General features: G+C 36.3%; 1 protein-coding gene across 1 annotated transcript in view; it reads left to right on the top strand.

The window, feature by feature from the left end:
* The first annotated feature begins 4166 nt into the window (after nucleotides 1–4166).
* The window catches only part of CD96 (CD96 molecule), an 83840-nt gene continuing 63065 nt past the window's right edge, over nucleotides 4167–24941 (top strand). Inside the window, exons 1-3 of the mRNA XM_054577327.1 lie at nucleotides 4167–4227; nucleotides 6153–6500; nucleotides 20584–20708. Coding sequence (XP_054433302.1) covers nucleotides 4167–4227; nucleotides 6153–6500; nucleotides 20584–20708 — 534 coding nt within the window. The remainder of the gene's footprint in view (nucleotides 4228–6152; nucleotides 6501–20583; nucleotides 20709–24941) is intronic.

Below are 24941 nucleotides of genomic sequence, written 5' to 3'. Positions count from 1 at the left end.
CCAGTCTTTAATAGATAGATTTGAGCATGGTGGAAATTGTGATGATAAAACAGATTGCTAAGCTGAAAGTCTCACAAAATTCTTTCTCTTTCATTAGATGGTAATTCCTAAAACTCATAAAATTTGAGTGAAAACAAAAAGGAGGAACTTGGCTCCCGTGAAGGCATGACCTCTATGCTGTGCCCTAACCGGTGATTCCTCACTTCCCATCCAAAACCCAGTGACCCTTTGACAAATGCTCCCTGGATGGGGTGGCTCTTCCAGCAGGAATCCAGCTCTACTACAGTTTTTCTCTTTTTCTTAATTCTGATGTATAAAACTTCCCAGGAGACTTTGATTCTACATCCAATCGAACAATAAGCCTCACCTCCCCTTTCTTGTAATGTCTATGACCCCCATCACTCTTCGCCATAATCACTGCCAATCATCAGACTTTCGTCCTGGGGGCCTAAAGAAATGGAAAATTCCCAACAGATACTCCACCTCCCTTTTCTCCCTTCTTTTATTCAATCTACATACGTCAATTTAACCCATTCTTCTTTCTCAAATGTTACATTTAAATATATTACTTTTCTGTTGAAAATTCTATAATTCTTTCCAATATAAGAACAAAGTCTGTAGGCTAAAATTCAAAGCTCTCCATAAGCTAAGCTCACTGGTTGGACAATTTTGTCTGCCCCAAGCCTCCAGTAAATTCTCCGCTCAATGATAAAAGCCAAATCACTGAATTAACCTTTCATTTCAATACTACCACGTGATGGTTCTGACTGTTTTCTCTGCCAGAGGTGACTTACCTCATGGATTCTACCAGACTCGGTTTTATAAAGTAAAGCCAAATTTAGGCTCCACACTTCAGATGTTCCTAACCCACTTGATCCTTGGAGAACTGTTCTTTCCCAAGGCCTGTCCTACCTATGCATTATGTTGCTCAACTATTTTGGTGCACGGGAATGCTTTCTCTCCAGCAAAATGTCACATGCCTAAAGGACAAGAGGTGTGTTTTATCATTTATATTTTTAAATCACCTAGAACTGCGGTTCTTCATAATCTTTTAAGAGTTGGCACTCAATAAATATTTTTTAATTTTCAAAAATATTAAGCATTATGGTTTCTAAACATTTTGGGAGAGAAACATAATACTTCACTTTTTTTTTTATCAGTTAAAGAATAGAATAAAAGACAAGTCAGTAAGGTTTGAGATAACTTCAATGAAAACCACTATAGTAAGTTTACCATTTTGTTCAACTTATTTCTGAAAATGTCTTTTTTCTCATTGAGGATAAGTGTTTAAATGGAGCATATAAAAAGTTTATCCAAAACACACAAATATGGCTTGCCAGTAGCAGAAATAATGTGTGTCCCTGCTTCTCTTTGTAAATAATTGAATTTGCCTCTGAAGTTCAAGAAGTTCAAGATTTCTTTTTGTGTGTGAAACTGACTGCTTCTGTTTTCTCTTTACATGCAGCAGGCTATACTCTAAAACAGAAGAAACGCTGTGCAATTGGGATTTGGTGAGCAGGGAGGATAATAGAAGAGATTGACATGACTTCCATAGAAGAGTTATTTTTAAGCTTAGAGAATGCCTATCCCCATGTTGAAAGGGCCTTTAGAAAATACTATTGGGACTGAAAGACAGTGGAAACGAAAATCTCCATCATCCCAGAGAGCTGTGCTGGTCCGCAGGGTGCTGCTGCCACCTGCTGCATACAAACAGCCATGGAGGGGCTATCACCTGCGTCTCACAGCTGCAGGACACCAGGTGCATTCAATTAAGATTCTGCAGGCATCTGAATTTTTTCCTCTCTTAGAGCTTGGGCGGATCCCAAAGGAAAACTAGTCAAATCTGATCACTCCAGGCTACAGAGGTTTCTAGGTATAAGAACCATGAACTAGGCCCTGAATAAATACCCAAAATGGGCCAGTTTGCCCAGTGGCCACTGAACAAGTGCTTTGGATAGCTCAACCCAATGAGAGGTAAGGATTCCATTAAAAAGTGAGTCTGTAACTCCGGGGAGAAAAAATGACAATTTCCTTTTTTTCTGAATTTCAGGTGTTTAATTTTTAAAATTTTTTGAAGAGTTGCTTTACTTTAAAGCAATAAGAAATAGGAGATGTATAAATATGTCAAGAGAAAGAGGGTATTGTTTTGAGAGAATTCAATAAATTTACATTTTTATTGGTTTCCACTTAGATAAATCCCTCTTACTACAAGAAGTGGAGTAAGGTAATTGTTTCTTCCCCAGGCTTGTTGTGTGTCCTGATTTAAAGGGACACCAAATTAGAGATCAGCATCTTCTCCGTGTTATCTCTTGCACTGTTTTTGGCTCTATGGTCCATCACTGTAATTTACTGGACTTTCTAGGGGAAATGAAGAAGAGATAAAGGCATCAAGAGCAGTGATGTCCCCTCCTCCTTTCAATCAAAGTCTTTTAACTCCACAAGCCTCTCTGAAATGTCCTTGTCATCACCAGTAAACTGAGACTTGGTGGGGAGGTTGTGGGGAGGGGAGGTGGAGTAAATGTTTGCAGAGCCCGAAATTAGGAAGTAGGTAACTCCACCTTCCAGCCTTTCTAGGAAACATCATTAGCCAAGTAGTAATGAGTAAGTATGACAGTTGTCATGGCAAGTATTTCCAGTGACAGTGTACAAGGCAGTCTGGACATACAGAAAGACAGAAGCCCTGTTTCACCACATGCTAATCACTCTTCTCCCAGCTAAATTCTAATCTCCTCAGTGACAAGGATGATGCCTCATGCCTCAGTGTCATCTATATTCTGACCCAAGTCCTTGCATTGGACAGGTCAATATATACTTAATGATATGACATGATGTCATTATACATGATGACATGGAACATGATGGCAATCTGGTGAAAATTATCTCTAAAAAAAATCACCTCAGGAATAGAGCATAGTCTTCTCCTTTGTTTTCAGGTTTGCTGGATGCTGCCAATGGTAGCAGTGTAGTAGTGAGATTGAGGTCACAGAATATTTCAGCAATTGTTCATACAGTTGTAGGTAGACACATATTTACTCACTTTTTTACAAACTTTTTTTGTGTGTTTATTACACTTGCATTGTAATCATGCTTGTTTTCTGGATGTTAGAAAGTGAAGATGGTCTCTTTTACCCTAAACTGGAAAACCATACAGTCACAACTGCCGGGGGACTGTCATCATGTCTCAGGAGTCACTTTTCTTTTTTTCTTTTTCCTTTTTTTAAATTTTATTTTAATTTATTTTTTCAAATACATTTGTCTCTGCCTACCCCCCACCACTTTCCCTTGCCCCCTCCTTCCAAGGAGTCACTTTTCTGATCCAGTCTCTGCCCTCTGCAAATAGAAGTGACTGGGTAGATCTAACAGGCATGGTGGCTGGCAGAGCAAGCAGATTCTCTGCCTTTGGATTCTGATTGAGTCAACCTTTCTCTATATGGTTTTGTGCTGAGGCACAAGCTTTTCTGCCATCCACACAGTAGGCCCCCAGGCAGCAGGGTGAGAGATTTCCCTGCCTGACTTCCAGTCTATCCAAGACTTGGGGTAGAAGAGGAGCCCTCACTTCTCTGCCCCCAGAAACATGGGTCTCCCTGCAAGAGGGGAGACAATAAAATTTGGTTTGATAGCTGTTGCTCCCCTCAGTTATTTTTCAAATTTTATTAAAATTAAATGTGTTAATTTTTTGTTCTCTCACTCCAGAGAAATTCTATAAAGAAAATGTAGTTATAAATGGAACAGAAAAACTATTATAAAAGACACAAAGCTCAAAATTGTTAAATGACTTTGTGCTCTTGAAAAGAAGTGTATAAAAAGCACATAATGAACTGCTCTGCGTGATTGCCTTTGGATTTTAGAAGCAGCTTGACTGACACAGAGATCCTGATGGGGAAAGTCTTTGGATGCTGAAAAGTCTTTTGATAAAGGTGAAACACAAGGTTTCAGAGAACAATTTTATATTGTTCCGTTGAAGGTTATACTGAGCTCTGAACCACATTACTTTCCTGTCTACGCTTCATTTCCTGGGGTCTTGCCAAGTGATAAACAGACCTAGGCGTGTGGTAGGTTTGGGGTTTTTCAGCACAAATAGGGTGGCTGGAGTTTGCTTAGTTAAAGGGCATCAATTGACTTTTGTGATCACGATGAAAATGCTGGTGTAAGGCCTTCAGGAGACAATGGAGAAAAGATGGACTTACTGTGCTGTCTATTCCATCATCCAGATACACTTTGTCAGGGGTAAGGCTTCCAGTTGTCCTTTCTTGTCAAATCAACCACTTTCGGGGGCAAATGAGAGCTCTGTTCACTTAAAATGCCTGTGACTGCTGCTGAAATTGAGCACCAAAGGCAGATCGTTGCTAAGGCTTTCAGTTATGTATTTAAGTGGCAGCTATGGGAGAGCTGTTAGAGCCTAGGAAAGATTACTAGCGAACGCTAAAACCAAGGAGGGAATGGGTGGTTTGTGCCACCACGTAGATATATTTTTACCCATTTCCTCCCTAAGAGGATCTCTGGAGTAATTGGGAAATTTTGCATCTTAGAAATGAAATGCTCTCCAAATGATAGTCAGAGCAACTCTGGAATACTAAAAATAAATTAATAAATAAATGAATCACAAAGCCACCAATGCTCAGAGATCCTTGCTCAACTTTTTCTCTTTAAACTATCCTTTTTTCCTTTTGTATGTAACATACCTTTCTCCTCCAAATGCTGTCTTTGGGAGTTGAACATATGTTGAATTTTAATGAGGCATGTGTAGATATAGACCTGGGAGACATAGTGGGGTCCTTATAACATTGGGAACCAGTGCCTAAAGGGCCTACTTAAAAATAGTGGGAGGAAAGATTAGTTCTGTATCCTACAGCATGATGGTACTACAGTGATCCTGAGTGTCTTAAGAATTAGCTGTGCTTTGCAGATAGAGCTACTAAGATTTTAAGGAGAATTTCTAAATCAAAGGAAACTTGGAGTATAATGCTGTAGATAGGATCAGAAAGACGTTATCTAGCAAAGAGGAGCTCAGGGGGAGCTATATTAAACTGCACTAACATCTGCCTACCCATACTTTTGCATTCATAAAAGTGTAATAATTCCCATTTGTCAAGTACCTTTAAGAGGCTTGTTTCTTCTCAGTTGCTTGTCATCTTTTTATCTTTCCCTTTGTTAGTTTCTGTGGTACTTGTCACAATAATATATCATTTCTGAAAAAGTATTCCATGTTAATTCTAAAACTGAGATCTACACTATTGAGGGTACGTCAAACACTCAATACTTAATGTTTTTTAAGTGTCTGTACCATTTGTTCGGAGCACTGATGTGAGTGAATCTTCTTTTATGTTAGTATTTCAAAGCATTGGTTACAGATCATGCTAACCAATGATTTATCTTTAACTGAGGTATTTTCTTTCCCCCCAACCAGGAACACTAACTACATGGGAATGAAGGCCCTCTCAAACTCAAAAATATTGAATATGAAATTTCCTACCCTTCTTGACCAGTTTGGGAGATGTTTGGAGGTTATGAGGTTATAGACAGAGCAATTTTCTAGGCAGTTGAATTCATGTTCTTTTACTGAGGTGTGACTCTGAACAAATCATTTAATCTGTGCCTCAGTTTCCTCCTTGAAAAAAAGGGTTAACAACTTCACTGTTTGGTATCAGAGAAGGATTAAATGAAACAGTGTACATAAAAGCCTCTTGTAAACATCTATTTCTAAAAACTTCTATCATAATAATTTATAGTTATTTTTGCAGTTTTAAAAAATACCACTTGAGTGTTACATACATGTTGATTCATAACAAAAAAAGCCAACTGTAGTAAGAATAGTTGCCGTAATAAGTTTGATAGTGAGTTTCAATTTTAAAGTCTTAATTTTATTCACTGGTAGTCAGAGATCTTAAATTATTTTTTAAATAGACCAACCAACAAAGAAGTAAAAAGCAGAAGTCAGTTCCTCTAGTGTCCTTAAGCTAAATGCCTTCTTGTATGTACTGAAACTCATGCTTCTCTCTCTGGGTCATATATAAGTTCTTCACAAGCCCTAAGGCAGCCAGGGAAAAAATTCCCCTGCTGCTCACTCACCTCACCAAAGTCACAAAAGTTTATAATTAAGAGTCACTCCATGTAAATCATGAAAACTGATGGCTCCTGTTCTTCCTTTTCAGGAGTGTGGGAAGGAAATTTCAGTGCAGGAGAAGAAATTTATGCTTTACCTGGCTCTGATGTCAACCTGACCTGCAAAACACAAAAGAAAAGCTTTGTGGTACAAACACAATGGTCCAAGGAGGTGGACCTCATTGCTCTTTATCATCCCCAACATGGCTTCCATTGTGCCAACGGGATTCCCTGCAAGTCACTGGTGACTTACACAGATATTCCTGGGAGTGTGACAAAATGGACTCTGCACTTAAGGAATGTGTCCTCCTTACTCAGTGGGAAGTATGAGTGCAGCTTTATTCTGTACCCAGAGGGCATTCAGACTAAAATCTACAACCTTCTCATTCAAAAAAATGGTAAGCATGACAAATATGTATCATGTGCTAACCATGTGCTGGGCATGATACACAGTACACAAGGTTAAACAAAAAGAGATATTGCTTGTAAGGATACAGAAACTGATCACATAATTCCACTAATAAATGTAAAATTGCAACAGTGATAAGAAGTGCAATGGTCTTACGAGAGAGCATATGAGAGACCAGAGAAATTATCTCTGAGAAAGCGACGTCTGAGCTGAGATCTGAAGAAAGAGTTAAGTGTTAACACCACTTCAGAGATGGGAGGTTAGTGACGAATCCAGAGAGAGGCAAGAGCTTGTATGAAGGGTTTGTAGTATTTGAGAAAATGGGAAAATGTCAGTGAAACTGTGGTGCAGAGATTAAGGAATGAAGTGTGAGGTATGGTAAGGACCAGATCATGCAAGACCTTGTCAGCCAATTTTGAGGTTTTGATTTTTATCCAAGTGCCATGGGAAGGTACTTAAATATTTTCAATGAAATTGTGGGGTGACATTTATTGCTTGATTGTATTTGTGTTATAAAAAGATCAACCTGGCTTAATATGAGAATGAAGCAAAGGTGGAGAAAGAGGAAAAAAATGAAGACAATCCCAGAAGCTCAGAAGAGACAGAGTGCTGTTTGGGTATATGTAGAAAGAAAAACATAAATTTTATGCATTGGGCATAAAAGAGATATTACTTGGTAATATAGGACGATGGCAGTATGAGTGAAGGAGAGAGAAAAATTGAAGTTGCTATCCAGGTGTTTAGCATGCACACCTGAATGGTGGTACCATTTGCTGAGATGAGAAGCAAAGGAGATAGAGCAAGTTTGTGGGGGAATTTATGAAAATGGCTTTGGATGTATTTAGTATAGTATAGCTAAGAATACCAAAAAAGCTACTGGGCATGTAGCCTTCATACAAACAAGTTTGGACACCTACATTTGCAGGGAGGAATCCTAGGTTTAAGTTCTAGCTTCTTTCTGGCTAGAAATGAATTTCACCTGGGGTCTGTCATGTCCATTCCCTGAGCCCATCTGAAAAATGACCATAATAATTCCCACCCTATATTACTTGGTCCTAAAATAAATGATTTCCATTTATACTAATAAAAATGAACAAAAACTTTAGTCAAAGAAAAATGGAAAATGCACTGGAAATAGACTGTTTTTAACTCACAGCAAAGTGGCCTGGTAATATAAGAAAAAAAACAAAAAATAACTCATGAAGTTTATGCTAAGGAAGGCATAGAACTGCCCAGCACAAGCAGGTATGGATTTATTACCTCCTCTCCATTTCTTATCAAGAGATAAGACCATGGCCCTGGCCAGGTGGCTCAGTTGGTTAGAATGTTGTCCCTTGCACCAAAAAGGTTGCAGGTTCAATTCCTGGTCAGAGCACATAACTAGATTGTGTGTTCAATCTCTGGTTGGGGTGCCTGTGGGATGCAACTGACAGATATTTCTCTCTCACATTCTCTCTCCCTCTCTCTCTCTCTCTTTCCCTCCCCACCCCTCTGTGAAAACAATAAACATATGCTCAGGTGAGGATTATAAATAAATAAATAAGACCATAGTATCGGAACTGTCCACCTGTAAACCAAAACCTCCTCCTATACCACCTTACAATGCTGTCGTCGTATTACTGCTTGCTTTCCAGAAAACAAGCTTGAGCTCAATTGGGGGTGGAGTTGCCAGGGGGAGGGTTGGTTGAGTGAATAGAAATAAGGAGAGCTGTATAGAACATCATTTAGCTGCACTGTATTGGAGTCAGGTAGCTCAGATTTTATTGTTGGCTCTGTCATTTACCATATACATCATCTTTGCCAATTGTTGTTTGTTGTTGAAGTTGTTTCGAGTCTCTAAACTTTCATTTCCCTATATAACAAACATAACACATAATTATAGTACCTTCTTTATAGATATCATTATTTTGATGATTAAATGAGATAATCTATGTAAAGCACTTAGCACAGTTCTTATCAAAGAAGAAGAGTGTGGTATATGGTAGTTTTCATTAAGTATGGTAATAGAGTACTGAGTGAACTATTAGACCTGGAACTATTTTCCAGATCTTATTAAAAATGAGTCCTCATCCCTCTCTTTTTTTATACTTGCCTAATTTGGAATCCAACAGGGCATTTTTCTACATTAGAACAAGTACATATTGATTTTGGCTTAGACAGAGATTTTGTACCTTCTGCCAAGATCTGTAAACTATATTATTACATAACTGAGGAGCTGATGTTTACTTCATTGAGATTGGCAACATGGGTTGATGTGTTTATTGGAAATAGGACATGTGTTCTGTATGAAATAGTATGTCTTCAATATGAAGACAGAAATGAAGCAGAGGTAGTATGTTATCCAAAAAGAAGGGTTTCTTAAAACAAAGGACAACCCAAGGGATCCAGTTGTAGCTACTAAAATCAGCAAGTCAGTGGAGAGACAAAGCCAGGTCTACAACCTGTGTGGTTGCAAAATTCCCAGTCCTTCAATTATTACTATGCTGTTGGTTATCTGGATCAGACAAAAAGCAATGGCCTCGGTGTGAGGGAAACAGTTCTGGTATTGTGTATTTGGGTAGAAAGGGAACAGAATAGAAAAGAGCAAAACAGAAAGAAGTAAAAATCCTTCACCATGAACTGACCAAAAATGTAAGCCTGGCACAGAACTAAGAGGTAGACACTTCACTCAGAAGAGGCAGCTGCCTTTCAAAGCCCTGTCAGGTCCCACAAGCTGATACATCTGTACCTCTTTGTTCTTTTGATCTTCTCTCACTTCTCCTCTTACCTGTGCCACTTCCCTCTTACATCCCTGTGAGATCTTCACATTTGCAAGTTAGTTGGGTAACCAAAGCACAATACGAAGTACAAGACTTGATGATACACATAAACAAATGCAGAGTGAAGTGGCATATAGGAATCTAAATAAGAAAATGCTGAGAGACCAGAGGCAGCTGGGACCTCTTCCGGTTTCCTTTCCGTGGTCATCTCAGTTATTCTCTCCCCTCATCTACTCACACAACAGGGTGTGTCTGACTCCTGCACCCTGTTCCCTGAGGGCCCAACTGAGAAGGGCTTTGTTTTTCTTTTCACAATATTTTTTTCCTGTGTGTTAGTTAGTGCTCTGAGGCTGGGGATAAGGATAGAAATATAACAAACACTTTGGTGTTTGCTTCTTACTCATTTTTACTTGACAGGGTTTCCTCTTATGTTAGGAGCTTCCAAGTTATTCCAAGGAAGTTCTCTGAGTTAAACTTTGGGTTATTGTAATCTAGAATTCTTTAATTTGAATGCTACTGGATCCCACAGTGTTTCAGGTGGTAAGATTTTGATGCATTTAAAATTTGTAGGTATTAAGATTCAGTATAAGACTACAATGGGGCTTTAATTTCCCAGGTTACAACAAAAGTCTAAGAGCACTTTTACCCTCAGTCACCATGCTACACATTAGATCCCCAGAACTTATTTCTCTTATAACTGGAAGTTTATATTTTTTGACCACCTTTAATCATTTTCCCAATTCCCCAGTCCCCACCTCTGGCAAACACCAATTTCTTCTCTCTAACTAGAAGTTCAGTTATTTTATTTTTTAGATTCCACATATGGGTGAGACCAAAGAGCATTTCTCTCTCTCTGTCTTATTTATTTTTCTTAGCATAATGCCGTCAAGTTCCATCCATTGTGTCTCAAACAACAGCTTCCTTTTTATGGCTGAATAATACTCGATTGCATATTAGAACATTTTCTTTCACTATTTATCCATTGTTATTTCAATATTTTGGCTATTAAAAATAATGCTGAAATGAATATGTGGATGCAGATATTTTTTTGAGATAGTAATTTCATATTGTTTAGATATATACCCAGAGATGGAATTACTAGATCATATGGTAGTTCTATTTTAAATTTTTGAGAAATCTCCTTGCTGTGTTCTATAGTGGCTGTACCAATCAATTTACCTCTCTTTTTTAAATTTTTTATTGTATTTTCCCCATTACCTTTTAATCCCCTTATACCCCACTCCCTACCTTGCAATCACCACATTGTTGTCAATGTCCATGAGTTGTTTTTCTTTTCTGCTCAACCCTCCATCCCTATTTTCCTTGTTAGTTCAGTTCATTAGATTCCACATATGAGTGAAATCATATGGTATCTGTCTTTCCCTAACTGACTTATTTCACTTAGCATAATGTTCTCCTGATCCATCCATACTGTTGCAAAGGGTTAACTCTCCTTCTTTTTGATGGGTGAATAGCACTCCATTGTGTGAATGTCCTATAGCTGTTTTATCCACTCATCGACTGATGGACACTTGGGCTGCTTCCATATCTTGGTGATTGTAAACAATGCTGCAATGAACATAGGGGTGTTTATGTTCTTTCAAATTAGTGTTTTGGGTTCCTTTGGATACATTTCCAGAAGTGTGATTGCTGAGTGAAAAGGCAGGTCCATTTTTAGTTTCCATAGAGGTTACACCGATTTGCATTCCCACCAACAGTGAAAAACAGTTCCCCTCTCTCCACATCCTCACCAGCAATTGCTGTTTGTTGATTTATTGATGATAGTCATTCTGACAGGTGTTAGATGGTATCTCATTGTGATTTTAACTTGCATTTTTCTGATGACTAGTGACGTTGAGATCTTTTCATATGTCTATTGGCCCTCTGTATGTCCTCTTTGAAGAAGTGTCTATTCAGGTCCTTTGCCCATTTTTTAATAGGGTTGTTTGTGGGGGGTTTTGGTATTGAGTTTTATAAGTTCTTTATAAATTTTGGATATTAAGCCCTTATCCAATAAAACATACAATCTTCCAAAACTAAATCAGGAAGAATCAGAGAATCTGAACACACAGATTACACCTAATGAAATTGAAGCAGTAATCGAAAAACTCCCAAGAAATAAAAGCCCTGGACTGGATGGCTTCAGAGGTGAATTTTACCAAACATTCCAAAAACTAATGCCTCTCCTTCTCCAACTATTTTTAAAAATTCAAGAGGAAGGAAGGCTCCCAAACTCATTTTATAAGGCCAGCACTATCCTAATTCCAAAACCTCATAAAGACACTACAAACAAAAAAATTTAGGCCAATATCCCTAAAGAACATAGATGCTAATATCCTCATCAAAATATTAGCAAACTGAATACAGCAATGCATTGAAAAGATCACATACTATGAACAAGCGGGACTTATTCCAGAAAGGCAAAGGAAATACAACATTAGCAAATGAATAAATGTGAATCACAACATAAACAAAATGATGGATAAAAACCACATGATCATATCAACAGATTCAGAAAGAGCATTTGATAAAATCCAGCTCCTATTTATGATAAAACTCTCAGCAAACTGAGAATAGAGGGAACATACCTAAACATAACAAAGGCCATATATGACAAGCCTACTGCCAGCATCAATCCCAACAGGCAAAAACTACAATCATACCCCTTAAGATTGGGAACAAGACAGGAATGTCCACTTTCCCTTCTCTAATTCAACATAGTACTTGAAGTCCTAGCCATAGCAATCAGACAAAAAGAAGAAATAAAAGGCATACACATTGGAAAGGAAGAAGTAAACCTGTCTTTATTTGCAGATGACATTACACTGAACATAGAGAACCCCAAAGACCCTACCAAGAAGCTATTAGAACTGATAAATGAATTCAGCAAAGTAGCAGGGTACAAAATTAACATCCAGAGATCAGTTGCATTTTTATATACCAATTATAAAATAACAGAAAGGGAAATTAAGAAAACAATCCCATTCACATTTGCTTCAAAAAGAATAAAACACTTAGGAATAAACCTAACCAACAGTGTAAAAGACTTGTACTCAGAAAATTATAAGACACTGAAGGAATTGAAGAAAATACAAATAAGTGGAAGCCATATCGTGTTCATGAATAAGAAGTATTAACATCATTAAAATATCCTTACTACCCAAAGCAATCTATAGAGTCAGTACAATTCCTATCAAGATCCCAATGATGTATTTCACAGAGGTAGAACAAATATTTCAAAAATTTATATGAAATCACAAGAGGCACCACATAGCAACCGTGACCCTAGGAAAGGAGAACAAAGTTGGAGGAGTCATGCTACCTAATATGAAACTATAGTATAAGGCTGTAATAATCAAAACAGCCTGGTACTGGCATAAAAATAGACACATGGACCAATGGAACCGAATAGAGAGCCCAGAAATAAACCTACACCTCTATAGCCAATTAATATTTGACAGAGGAAGGGAGCACATATAATGGCCTAAAAATAGTTTATTCAATAAATGGTGTTGGGGAAAATTGGACAACTATATGCAGAGAAATGAAACTAGACCATATTCTTACACCACACACAAGAATAAATTCAAAATGAATTAAAGACTTAAATGTTAGACCCAAAACTATAAAAATCAAATAAGAAAATAAAGGCAGCAAAAATCTTGGACATAGCTCATAGAAATATTTTATCAACTTTGTATCCCTAGACAAGGGAAACAAAAGAACAAACAAACAAACAAATGGGACTATATCAAATCAAAAAGATTTTGCACAGCAAAAGAAATCATCAACAAAATAAAAAGATAATCCACAGAATGGGAGAACATATTTGCCAATTTACACTCTCATCAACAGTGTATGAGTTACCTTTTCTCCCTATCCTCACCAACACTTATTATCTTTGTCTGTTTGACAGTAGCCATTCTGTCACTTGTGAGTGATATCTCATTATGGTTTTGAATTGCATTTCCCTGATGGTTAGTAATGTTGAGCACCTTTTCATGTACCTGTTGACCATCTCTTATGTCTTCTTGGAAAAATATCTATTTAGCTCCTTTGCCTACTTTTATTTTTTAAAGATTTTTAAATTGTTTTTCTATTACAGTTGTCCCAATTTTTCCCCCTTTACCCTCCTCTGCCCATCCCAACCCCCACTCCCACAGTCAATTCCTACACTGTTGCCCATGTCCATGGGTCATTCATACATGCTCTTTAACTAGTCTCTTCCTCTTCTTTCCACCATTATTCCACCCCCGTTACCCGCTCTGGTCACTGTCAGTCTGTTCCATGTGTCCATGGCTGTGGTCCTATTTGTTCATTAGTTTATTTTGTTCATTAGATTCCTCTTATAGGTGAGATCATGTGATATTTGTCTTTCCCTTACTGGCTTATTTCACTTAGCATGATATTCTCCAGTTCCATCCATGCTATCACAAAAGGTTGGAGTTCCTTCTTTCTTTCTGCTGTGTAGTATTCAATTGTGTAAATGTACCACAGTTTTTTCAAAATGGATAATAGACTTAAATGTAAGTTGTGACATCATAAAAGTCCTAGAGGAAAACATAGGAAGTAAAATTTCAAATATCTCATGTATCAATATTTCTACTGATATATCTCCTAGGGCGAGGGAAATAAAGGAAAATATAAACAAATGGAACTACATCAAATTAAAAGTTTTTACATGGCTAAAGAAAACCATCACCAAAATGAAAAGGGAAACTTTCCCCATTTTTACATCAGTTTTTATGTTTGTTTGTTTGAGTTACATTGGTTCTCTATATACTTTGGATATTAACCCCTTATGAGAAATATTATTTACAAATAATTTCTCCCATTCAGTTGGTTGCTTTTTCATTTTAAGTAGTCCCACTTGATTTTTCCTTTTGCAGCCTTTGTTTTTGGTGTTAAATCCAAAAAAAATCATTGCCCAGGCCAATGTAAAGTAATTTATCCCTTATGTTTTCTTCTAGGAGTTTTACAGTTTTAGGTGATACATTCAATTTTTTAATCCATCTTGAATTGAATTTTGTGTATGCTGTAAGATAGTGTTCCAGTTTTATTCTTTTGCATGTGGCTGTTCAGTTTTTCCAGCACTATATATTAAAGGGACTGCCCTTTGCCTACTGAATACCCTTGGCTCCTTTGTAATAAATTAGTTGATGGTATATGTGTGGGTTTATTTCTGGGCTCTCTATTCTGTCCCATTGATCTATGTACTTATTTTTATAGCATATTTTGTTCTTGAACTTAAATTCTGGTTTTTCTTAAATTTTTGTATTTAGCCTTTATCTAATAAATATTTTTAGCAAATATATTACAGTGCTAGGCATGTGGGGTACAGTGGTATGCATCAGACATGACTTTGCCCTCAGGAATCAGTAAGTCTAATGGGAAGAGACAGACATTAATCAAATAAGCAAACAAAAAGTTACATTGCAATAGTGATAAGTGGTCTTCAATAAGAATGTAGACAGTGTTATGAGAGGGCATAATAGAAAGGTCAAGAAAGGTTTCTGGAGAAATGACACTTAGTCATGCATTAACCAGGCAATGGTAGGGAATACAGCTTTACAGAGAACAGAATGTGTAAATGGTAGGAGGAAGATACGGCAACTGTGGGTATTTTAAAAGGTGTTAGGGCTTTTCAAAAAAGCGGAAGAATTGAAAAGAAAGCAGTTGATGATACGGCTAGAAAGAAAAACTGTAGAAACTAATTGGAAGGTGGTTTGTTTATATTTTTATTGGTTTTTTTTTACACATCAAAAAGATAGTTATGGCCAATGTGTAGAGAATGGATTACAGAAGAGCAGAAAGGTTAGTGTAGGTCAGTTGGAAGGCAATGGCAGAAATTTAGGTGAGAGATGCCAGTAAAACTGAGAAAAGTGGCAGAAAGGTAGAATAAGAGGAATGCTCAGATTAGAAACATGTTTAAGAGATTCAACCTACAGGATCTGGTGGCAGATTGTATATGTGGAGTGAGAAATAAAAAACAGCATCAAAGATGATGCTTTGGTTTCAGATATGTAGAACAAAAAAATTTGGGAAATTACTTTTTGTGTTAAGAAACACTAATAGATGATTAGATTACATAGGGAGTATTTTGAGATTGACTGCATCCATGCTGAGTTAGACATGAACTTGAAACATACAAGAGATGTCAGGTGAACAGCTGGATATACAATTCCTGATATAAGACACAAGTGTTAGCTGAAGACACAAATTGGTGAGCCATCTGAGCATGGACACTAATTGATGTTCTGGAAGTGAAAAAAATCATCCAGAAGTAAAAAATCAACTAGGAAAAGCAATGTGATCCTTCAACATAGTCTATGGTGATGGATGGAGAAAAATAAATGTTCAAGGGGTCTAGAACAGTAAACAAAGAATTGAGTAAAATCTGGAGAGAGTTGGGTCACAAAAACCTAGAATGACAATAGTATTTAACAAAAGGAATAGTCATTGATCCTGATGTTTCTGGGAGACAAAAAGGTTATTGGATTATATTTAGAAACAAATAATTTATTGATCACTTTAACAGGAGCTGTATTTTGGTAGCATTAGAGTTGAAAGTCAGACTGGAGGAAGAAGAGGTATGAGTAACAGTCAAAGAAATGGAGGCAGCAAATGCTGACACAACTTCTAACAAACTTGTCAGAGGTAACGTGAAGACTATGAGTGCTCCAATGAGAGTTTTCATTGATGTGGGCATGGCGGTGGTGGTGCTGCTGATGGTTTTAACTAATGCAAGACATTGACTATGCTTCAAAGCCAATGGGCAGGATAGAGTTGAGAGCAGTTAAATACACAATAAAAAAGGTAAAGTAAATAAATTAAGCTTTTTGAGAAGATGGGGCAATGAGATCTATAACATTAATAGCAGGACTATCTTGAAATGAAAAAAAAAGTACTTTTTTTTTGTACCAGGAAAGAAGGAAACTAGAATGAGCACATATGACAAGGGATGTGCCATCTTATATTTTTTTTCTATAAAATAGAGAACAAAATCATCTTCAGGTAAATAAGGAGGCTATAGCAAAAGACATTTGGAGAGCTTTGAAGCACCTTCTATAGATAGAAGGAAAATGAGTTCACTGGGTAAACATATTTGGATTTCTGTTCAGTATTGAACATCCATTTAACTGTGGTATGAAAGTACAGTGAAAACAATTTGTACTGTGGCTTTCTCCCCTAGTGCTTAGTTGGTTGGGTCTGGGCATTAAAAAGTAAACAGTCTGAGTCTACCACATTTGGCTTCTCTTTAAACAAGAACCACCCTCTGCCAAAGGCAAGGGATTTGGGATATTAACAAGAACATTCCTGAAATGATAGAAACTATGGAAATTTAGCTAGATAATAAGGGAACAAAAGAAAGAAGAAAGTGTATGGGTTGGGAAAAAGTAAAGAGATCAACTTATTAAAAGGCTCAATATGGTCTGAGAACAGTTGAGATGGGACTAGTTGCACAAGAAAACTGGAAGAAAATGTGTTTGTAGGTTTGAATTAGTGATTTTGTCAGTGAAGCAACTGTGCACAGTGATAGGTCCAAGATGTGACTGTGAGAGTACATGGCTGAAATGGAGTGGAGACCGTTAATGGAGACGAGAGTGGAAAGACCTAAGAGCCCAGGTATTGGATAGGTCACCTACATGGTCACTGAAATCACCCAGGACTCTATCAGTGTTTAAGCTGCATAAGGGAGCCAGAGATCAACATTACAAAGAATAATGGATAATGGCAGGGAAATTAGAGCAGGAGTCAGCAAACTTTCTCTGCAGGGCCTGATAGTAATATTTTAGGCTTTTTGTTTTATACAGCCTCTGTTACAACTACTCAACTCTGCCTTTATAGCATGAGAGCACCTCTAAACAATATGTTACAATAAAACTTTATATAAAAAATCAGGCAGCAAGCCAAATTAGGCACACAGGCCATAGTTTTAAACCTCTGGATAACAGGGATGAATTAGGGGAACAGGGGATTGTTCTGTTTTTCTCAAAGTGCGTTACACACAGCTGGAAGTACCTGAAATAATTTTAAGGGATTAAACTCTTAAGTGAAAAAACTTAAAAACTCTTAATTGTGGAAAATGTCAAACATATATAAAATTATATATAATGGTACCTTGGGCTTTCAGGTACAAATAGCCATATACCACTACCAAAATTGAAAAAAAGAAACCCTAGTAAGTCCTTAATGTTATTAAATATCAAGTTGTCCTCATAATTTTTATTTTTACATTTTGTTTAAGATCCAAATAAGCTCAAAGTATTGTGATTATTTAATAAACTTCTCCAATCTGAAGACTATTTTACATTTCTTATTTTTCTTTTGTAATATTATTTGTTGAGTAAATCCGATTATCTACAGCCTGGTTATCCCCATGGTATTTGCATGTTCCTCCTTCGCCTTTTTGTTAGATACAGAATTTTGATCATGGTAAGGTTTTTGTTTTTATATTGTGTTTTTTGGGAAGAGTACATCATAAGTAGTATTGCACAATTTCATCAGAGGCACACAAACAGCCACTGGTAAGTATTGCCTGGATCTATTAATTCATTATGGATTGCCAAATAGATGTTCTAATTCTATCATTCCTTCAATTATTAGCTGAAGTATTTCTACAAAGAGTAACTTCCTCTCACCCACCAATTATTTATCTGATGTACAGTAGTTTACATATGAAAAGCAGAATAGATACTTACTTGAATCTTTCCCTTTATTTATCAATTGTAGAAATAAATTGGTTCACCAGCACTCTTAAGTGATGCTATTTTGTGCTAAATGTCATGAATTCACATGAATTTAAACACATTAATGAGTTTTGATTCACTATTGTTACTATCTTTATTATGCTAAAAATGCCCCATATATAAATGCTATTAACCCTTTGTGATATAAATTGCAAATATTTTCCCAGTTTGTCATTTATCCTTACTTTCTTATGACAATGTTTTCAGTGCAGAAAAAGATTTACTTTTAAGAAATAAAAATTATCACTCCTTTTCCTTGTTGGGCTTGTTATGAATCATAGAGAAAGTTTTCCCCATTTCCAGATTACAATAACATTGAGATGTGTTATTTCCAACACTTGCATTATTTTTTTAACATTTAAATTTGTAATGTTTGGTTTCAAGTGTAAAAAAAAAAAAGGCACCTAAATTTGTATACATCCTTAATAGTTTTTTTCTATATTTGCTGTTTTTTTCATTTTTGTGACTTATTTTAGGAATTCTCTGTTGACCTATTTTTCAACTCAGGAACCCATCTTTTGTGATGTCCAATAAATTTTCAATCCCATCAAATTGCTCCTTAATTTTTGATATTATATTTTAGGTTATTGTTTTGACAGGTTTTTAATTCCTCAGTGACATCCTCAAGATATAACAAAATTTTTAAAATGTAATACTAACATATTTGGACAATGTACATTAAAATATAACTAACATATAAAGTGGATTTCACAAATATTAGTGCTTAGCTAAGTCTCTGTTTAAAATAAATGTATGTAAGTAAAACAATTACAATAATTGCAAGAATAAAGTTAAATATGGTAATATGCAAATATGGCAAAAAATTGTGAAGCTGGTATACTAACTCCACTTGGAAGTACTGTTACAGCTAAATGACTTTAACCACAAAGGACAGACTTTTTTTTTTTTTTTTAAGTTATGGGGTTGGAATAATACTTGGAAGTAGCAATGGAGAGCAAGGAAGGCACTGACGGCACCTCCTGATCCTGAGGAAACAAGAGTACAAGAAAATAAACCACCACCATTTGAGAATGATGCAAGGAAGATGTTCCCTAATGGGAAAGCCCAGTTATAATTAAGAATAGGAAGAGGAAAGAGTAAAAAGAATAGCTAGAACTTATGAGAGATTAAAATATAACAAAGTTCTAAAGACTAGATGTAACAGTCTCAAATTGAGAAATAGTGATATACTGTTCATAATAATGAGAATGTTCATACCCCATGATTCATTCATTATGCTTCTGGGAATTTTTCTAAAGTAGCTGAATGGTCAGAAGAAAGCTATTAGTATAAGAATGGTCTTTGCTATATATTAATAGACTGTAATAGTTTAAGTAAAGCAAAAACACAAACTGAAAGAGCATAATTACTCAATAATTGCAAGTGACTAAACCAATGATGATGGGCATCTATGATGGAATGACATAAAGCCTCTAAAAATTCCAACCACAAATAGTTTAAGAATCATGCAAAACTTTTTTTAGTAAAAATCACAGGCAACATTTGTTGGTTAATAGGATTTCAAAGTATGAGAAACACATGTATGCAAACAAGATTTGTATAGATATAAAAAATAAAATTTTTAGGATTTTAGGATGATAGAGTTGTTTGCATTATAAATTATTATTTGATGCTATTATAGTTTAACCAAAAATGTATATATACATGTATAAAAATTTCCCCCCTCAAAAGACTATAAACAGATATCTATCTCATATCACCTTAAAAATGCAACTACCGAATTTGTTAGAGATGCTTCCTCAAACTTTCCTTATATACTTTTCTGTACCATTCCTTCTTTGAAGGAATGTTTATAATCTCTATAAAGACAATTATGAATACAGGGAGAAGATCAGTGGTTGAGAGCAGTTTGGTGGAAGGGAAGGATGAATAGAAGAAGCATAGACAATTTTTAAAGCAGTGAAATTATCCTGTATGATAACACAATGGTGAACACATGTCATTATATATGTGTCAAAACCCATAGACTGTACAACACCAAAAATGATCTCTAATGTAAATAAACTATACACTTTGGGTGGTGATGATGATGTGTCAACATATGTTCATTGATTGTAACAAACATACACTGTTATTAGGAATGTTACTAGTGGGGAAGTTTGTGAAGGTATGGGGCTAAGGGTTATATGGGAACTCTCTGTACTTTCCATTCATTTTCCTCTTTTAGATTCACGGATTTAGAAATATTGTCTATTAAAATTTAAAAAGACAGAGGCTAAGTTTCAATGTTTTATATTCTATCTGATTAAGGAAATGTGATCTGAAGACTAAAGCGTGAATTTGGAGGTAAAGTAGAAGAACATGCCAAATTATGAGCTGGATTCTTTTAGGATAAATTATCTACAACTTCTCAGTGATAATTATTCTCAGTGGCTCTGTTTTGCCATTTATACAATGAGGACTGTATTGGGATTTTGCCTCTTTACTCCATAGGTATGCCCTGAGGATAAATGAATCTTTTACTAAAGCGGTTCATTTGATTAAAAGTGCTTTATAAACCGGTCACAGATCCATGTCTTTTCCACCTTGTGTTTTGTTACAGTTACACAGGATGAATGGAGAAGGCACAATATAAAAGAAATAGAGTTAAATCAGACTCTGGAAATACCATGCTTGCAAAATATCAACTCAGAAATTTCATCTGAGTTCACCTTTGCATGGTTGGTGGTAAGTGTTGCCCTTTTCAGTGGATAACTGCAATGATCTTTAAATATTAATGAAGTAAAAATGAATAACAAATAATAATAGGGAAGGAAACATGCTAGATGAGACGAGTATTATGTGTTAGGTTGGGGAATGGCTGTGGTAGAGGGGTGCACTCAGCAAGTCTCCGAGTCTGTGAATGCACTCATTTAGAAATGAGTTTCTAAAGGTTAGTTTCTATTTCTATTTCAAGCTATATACCAAGCTCGGATTATAGGAAAGAGCATGATGCAGCCATGGAGAGGAGCCACATCCAGTAGAAGCCTCTACTCACAAATGTTTGTTTTACAAGCATCATATGCCAAAGGATAGATCCCCTTTTCTCAGAATATTTACCATCACATCCTGGGAAATAATACCATTGCTTTAGATTGAGAAATGCTAAGTCTAATGCTTATAAAATGCAGGTGGAAAGTGTACCTGATAGAAGCAGGACCTATTTACAAACAGCCACTGTGCAGCTCTATCACTGCCACAGGGACCAGCAGACCCATAGTTGCCATGTTTTCTGACTTCAAAAAAACAAAATCCGGAAATCTGGATTTGCTATGAGAAATTTTCTAAGGCAAGCCAATCAAATAGCAGCCAGCTATTAGCCAATATACATAGTAGACCCCTAATACTGTTCTATCAGATGATAATGTTACCAGACTGAAGGGGCCCATTTGCCTGTGCATGTCAAAGCCCAATAACACATGAACAGGAGTTTGCAGCCAGTAAAATAAGGATTCATTAAGATGGTACCCTGCTTGGAGTCACAGGTAGCTCACACTTAAAGCCAGGCTCCTCAATGGCTTCCAGGGGATGGATTATTGCAGAAAAAAATCATTAATCATGGTGACTAAAGTAGTTAAGGTGGTGGTCTGTACTGCTAGGTTGGTGCTAGGGTAGGGGGTGGTTGATCATTGCATCTGGTCCTGATGTTGGCCACGGAGTGGTTCTGACTAACTTCTCAAGGTCTTGTTCTGTGGGATTGTTCTGTTCTCCTGGATCTGGAGTTAAAACACAACTGAGGCCAAGATATTATGTTTAGTTTGACTGAAAACTCTGTCTTTGTAGTGAATAGACCCAGAACCTTGTTCCTACAACTACTGGGTGCTGACCAGAACCTCACTGTCCTGGGGGCTAATGCTCACGCAAGGGGGAGGGAGGTGGGCGAGTCAGGATGCTGGATGAGGCCAGTTGGAAGCAATGGAAAAAATCAAAATAAAAGGTAGGATTAAAGAAAATAAGGTTTCTGCATGGTTACAATACCATGACTAAAGTATTATAAAGAAAATTTAAACACAATTTTGAGAATCACATGAATGTTCATTTAGATATTCCAGAGTACAACTATATATATTTTTAGATTGTCATCACAATAAAAACACAAAATTCAAAAATTCTTACAAAATTCATACACCTTCATGAATGCAGCAACTGATATGGTTTGCAAAAGACTGTATTTGTGGGATTTAACATTAGTATTACAAATTACCTAGATTTTGTATGGACTCTCTTGGAAACCAGATCATTTATATAAAAAGATTTCTCTGGTGATGTGGCAAATCCAGCATAACTGACTTGCAAATAGGCTTTAAAATACAACCTACAGATCACTTTTCACTCTCTCGGTATTTTTTTGGTAGTCAGTAGGAGGAAAAGAAAAAAATAGTCTGAAATAACTTTCTCAAACTCTTCTAAATTTTACAATGTCTCTTGGTCATCTGTCAGAAAACACTTTTCCTTTCATGGGGTTTTGTTTCTAAAATATAAGGGTCCCTAGGCATTATGCCCATGGTTAATGTAAGTCAATTGTTCTTAACAAACAGATACAACATGGTTCTTAGAAAAAGATTATAAAGTGGAGATGACCTCAGAAGGGCGGAAACTCACCACATCAAACACGACAGTACGGAAATGCGCTTTCTATACCTTGCTTACATTTTTAATATTTTCCGCCAACAGGCAAAAAGTTTCCACCCTAATGATCATAAATTCAACTATCAATAAGAATAGTAAAGATTAATAATAATGAAGTTTAATGAACCTTTACTATAGAGGTTTTTGCTGGCTAGTAGGTTGATCTGTAGTGCCTTATCTTTAGGGTATGTGACCTGTTTTTCCAAGCAAATATAAAGCTATCACTTGTGTAACTCTGAGCATCTCCAGAATAAAAACCTTCATCACTCACTTCAAAAATTCCTAGCAGTTGGTATAGTGCTAGAACATAGGCATTCAATGAATAATTGAATGGATCTCTTTCTCTTCGTCTTCTTCCCTCACAGTTCTATTCTTTATCTTCATATTAAATTGATGGTCACTAAATTGATGCCAGGCATTTGATCAGTTAATGATTAGCAGCTCATTAAGTATCAGTGACTAGAAAACTGAAAAGGCACTCTTGTCTAGTAGTTTTCTTTAAAGAAACTAAGAAAGCTAAATAGACATCATCTTTAGATCCTGCGAGGACATTTAAGATAAATGAGGGGCAGAGAGCGTGCCTTAAGGTCACACACTGAGAATGAATTCTAAACTTCTGCTGGAACCTCAAGCCATGCTGTCACTTTAACTAATGCATCTTGATACAGACAACTTGAGGTATCTTTTTTAAAGAAGCCTCTCTTCAAAGGGAATATTATACTGGCAAACGTGCTGATTAAATTCCTACTGTGCCTTCCATTTTTAAATGCCAAAAACTCTTTGCTCTTCTGATTTACATCTGTGCTCCATGCTGTTGACAGCTGCGGGATTCAGCGAGCCTGATATGAAATTATCTAATTTTCTCATATTAAGGAATAAACTGCAGCTTTTTTTATGTCATGACTGTTATACATCCTCAGAGGACATAAATATCCTTTCCAACTGTATTTTAGTTCTTTAATCTCTTGTTAAACTAGCAACAGCAATCATAATGATAAGCCAGTTGTTCTCACAAACATCATATAATGTGGCTTTTAGAGAAAGATTAAAATGTAGAGATGGGAAGATGAGCTCAGGAGGGCAGAAACCTGCTATACTGAACCGAGTAACTCCAGGAAGCTGCACACGTTCCCACTTCAAGTCTGCGTTAAACCCTGGAAACTATGTTACAAACTAAAATTATTTTAATCTAAATCTCTGGAAAATAAAAGCCATGTCTTCCTATATGTGGAATTTTATAGAGTCGAATTAAATCAGTTATGACCCTCATGGAGAAAGTTATTATTGGGATTCTCGGTTTCATTAGAAAATTACTATTTGGTATATGTATCTGATCCCATACTAAAGCTGGGTTAAACATATTCATGGAATGGATCCTTTGCATTTCAGGAAATTACCTTCCAGAACTGTGACTCCACTGAAGTAGACAAGCATCAGACACAAATAGACAGGGTTTCCAACACTGATCTAGCATGAGAGATAACTAAGTGGACACAAAGAGTTAACTTTTCAGTGTCCAGTGAGGGTCTGTGTGAATAGTGGAGTGGTGTATAAGAAATCACAGAATACATATATGTTTAGATGGGATGCAGATGATAGATAAAGCACAGGTGAAACCTTTCCCATTTTATGTCCAGGGGCACAAACACAGTCATCAGGGCTTGTTCTACATACATTCTAATATTCTGTTTCCATTCCAAATTATTGTCCTGATTACCGACAGTACAAATTTCAATTCAGTTCAATAAACATATATGAATCTGTTTGGAGCACTAGGTCCTGCAGGGGTACAAACTATAATGGATATAGTTCCTACCATGAAATACAATTTTGATAAAAATGTTTTTAAAAAATAGGAAAAATAATTTGATTCTTACTAGATGGGCCGGAGATAACTTCCTTCAAAAATTATGTTTACACTGAATAATTAAAAATCAGTTGACCAGTAAATGATAGACATGTACTAAGATCCTGGGGCCAGTGAGTACAAGTTGGTAGTTGGTGCAGGTGTAGGGTATTGAAGAAATAAATAAAAGTTGGTAGATAAAGAGAAACCCATGATATTTCTTTTTAAAGTCATGACAAGGAGAGGAATATTTCAGAAAACAGTTGAATATTAGGGGTAACAGCATATAACTCAAACTTAGGTGCTCATATTTTTTTTTAAATTTACCTATAAATGTGTTTTCAGTATACTGTTTTAAAATGTTTTCGATATTTTATATTTAAGCAAAGAGACAAATGATGCTAATAAACAATGCAGGTTTCCCATGCTTCTGGGAAGCCTCACTA

The sequence above is a fragment of the Pteronotus mesoamericanus genome, unplaced genomic scaffold (assembly GCF_021234165.1).
Source record: "Pteronotus mesoamericanus isolate MK-2021 breed Mesoamerican mustached bat unplaced genomic scaffold, CSHL_Meso_final contig_42, whole genome shotgun sequence".
NCBI classification, from domain to species: domain Eukaryota; kingdom Metazoa; phylum Chordata; class Mammalia; order Chiroptera; family Mormoopidae; genus Pteronotus; species Pteronotus mesoamericanus.
Note: the sequence above shows the minus strand (reverse complement) of the source record. Positions and strands in the feature narration are given on the sequence as shown.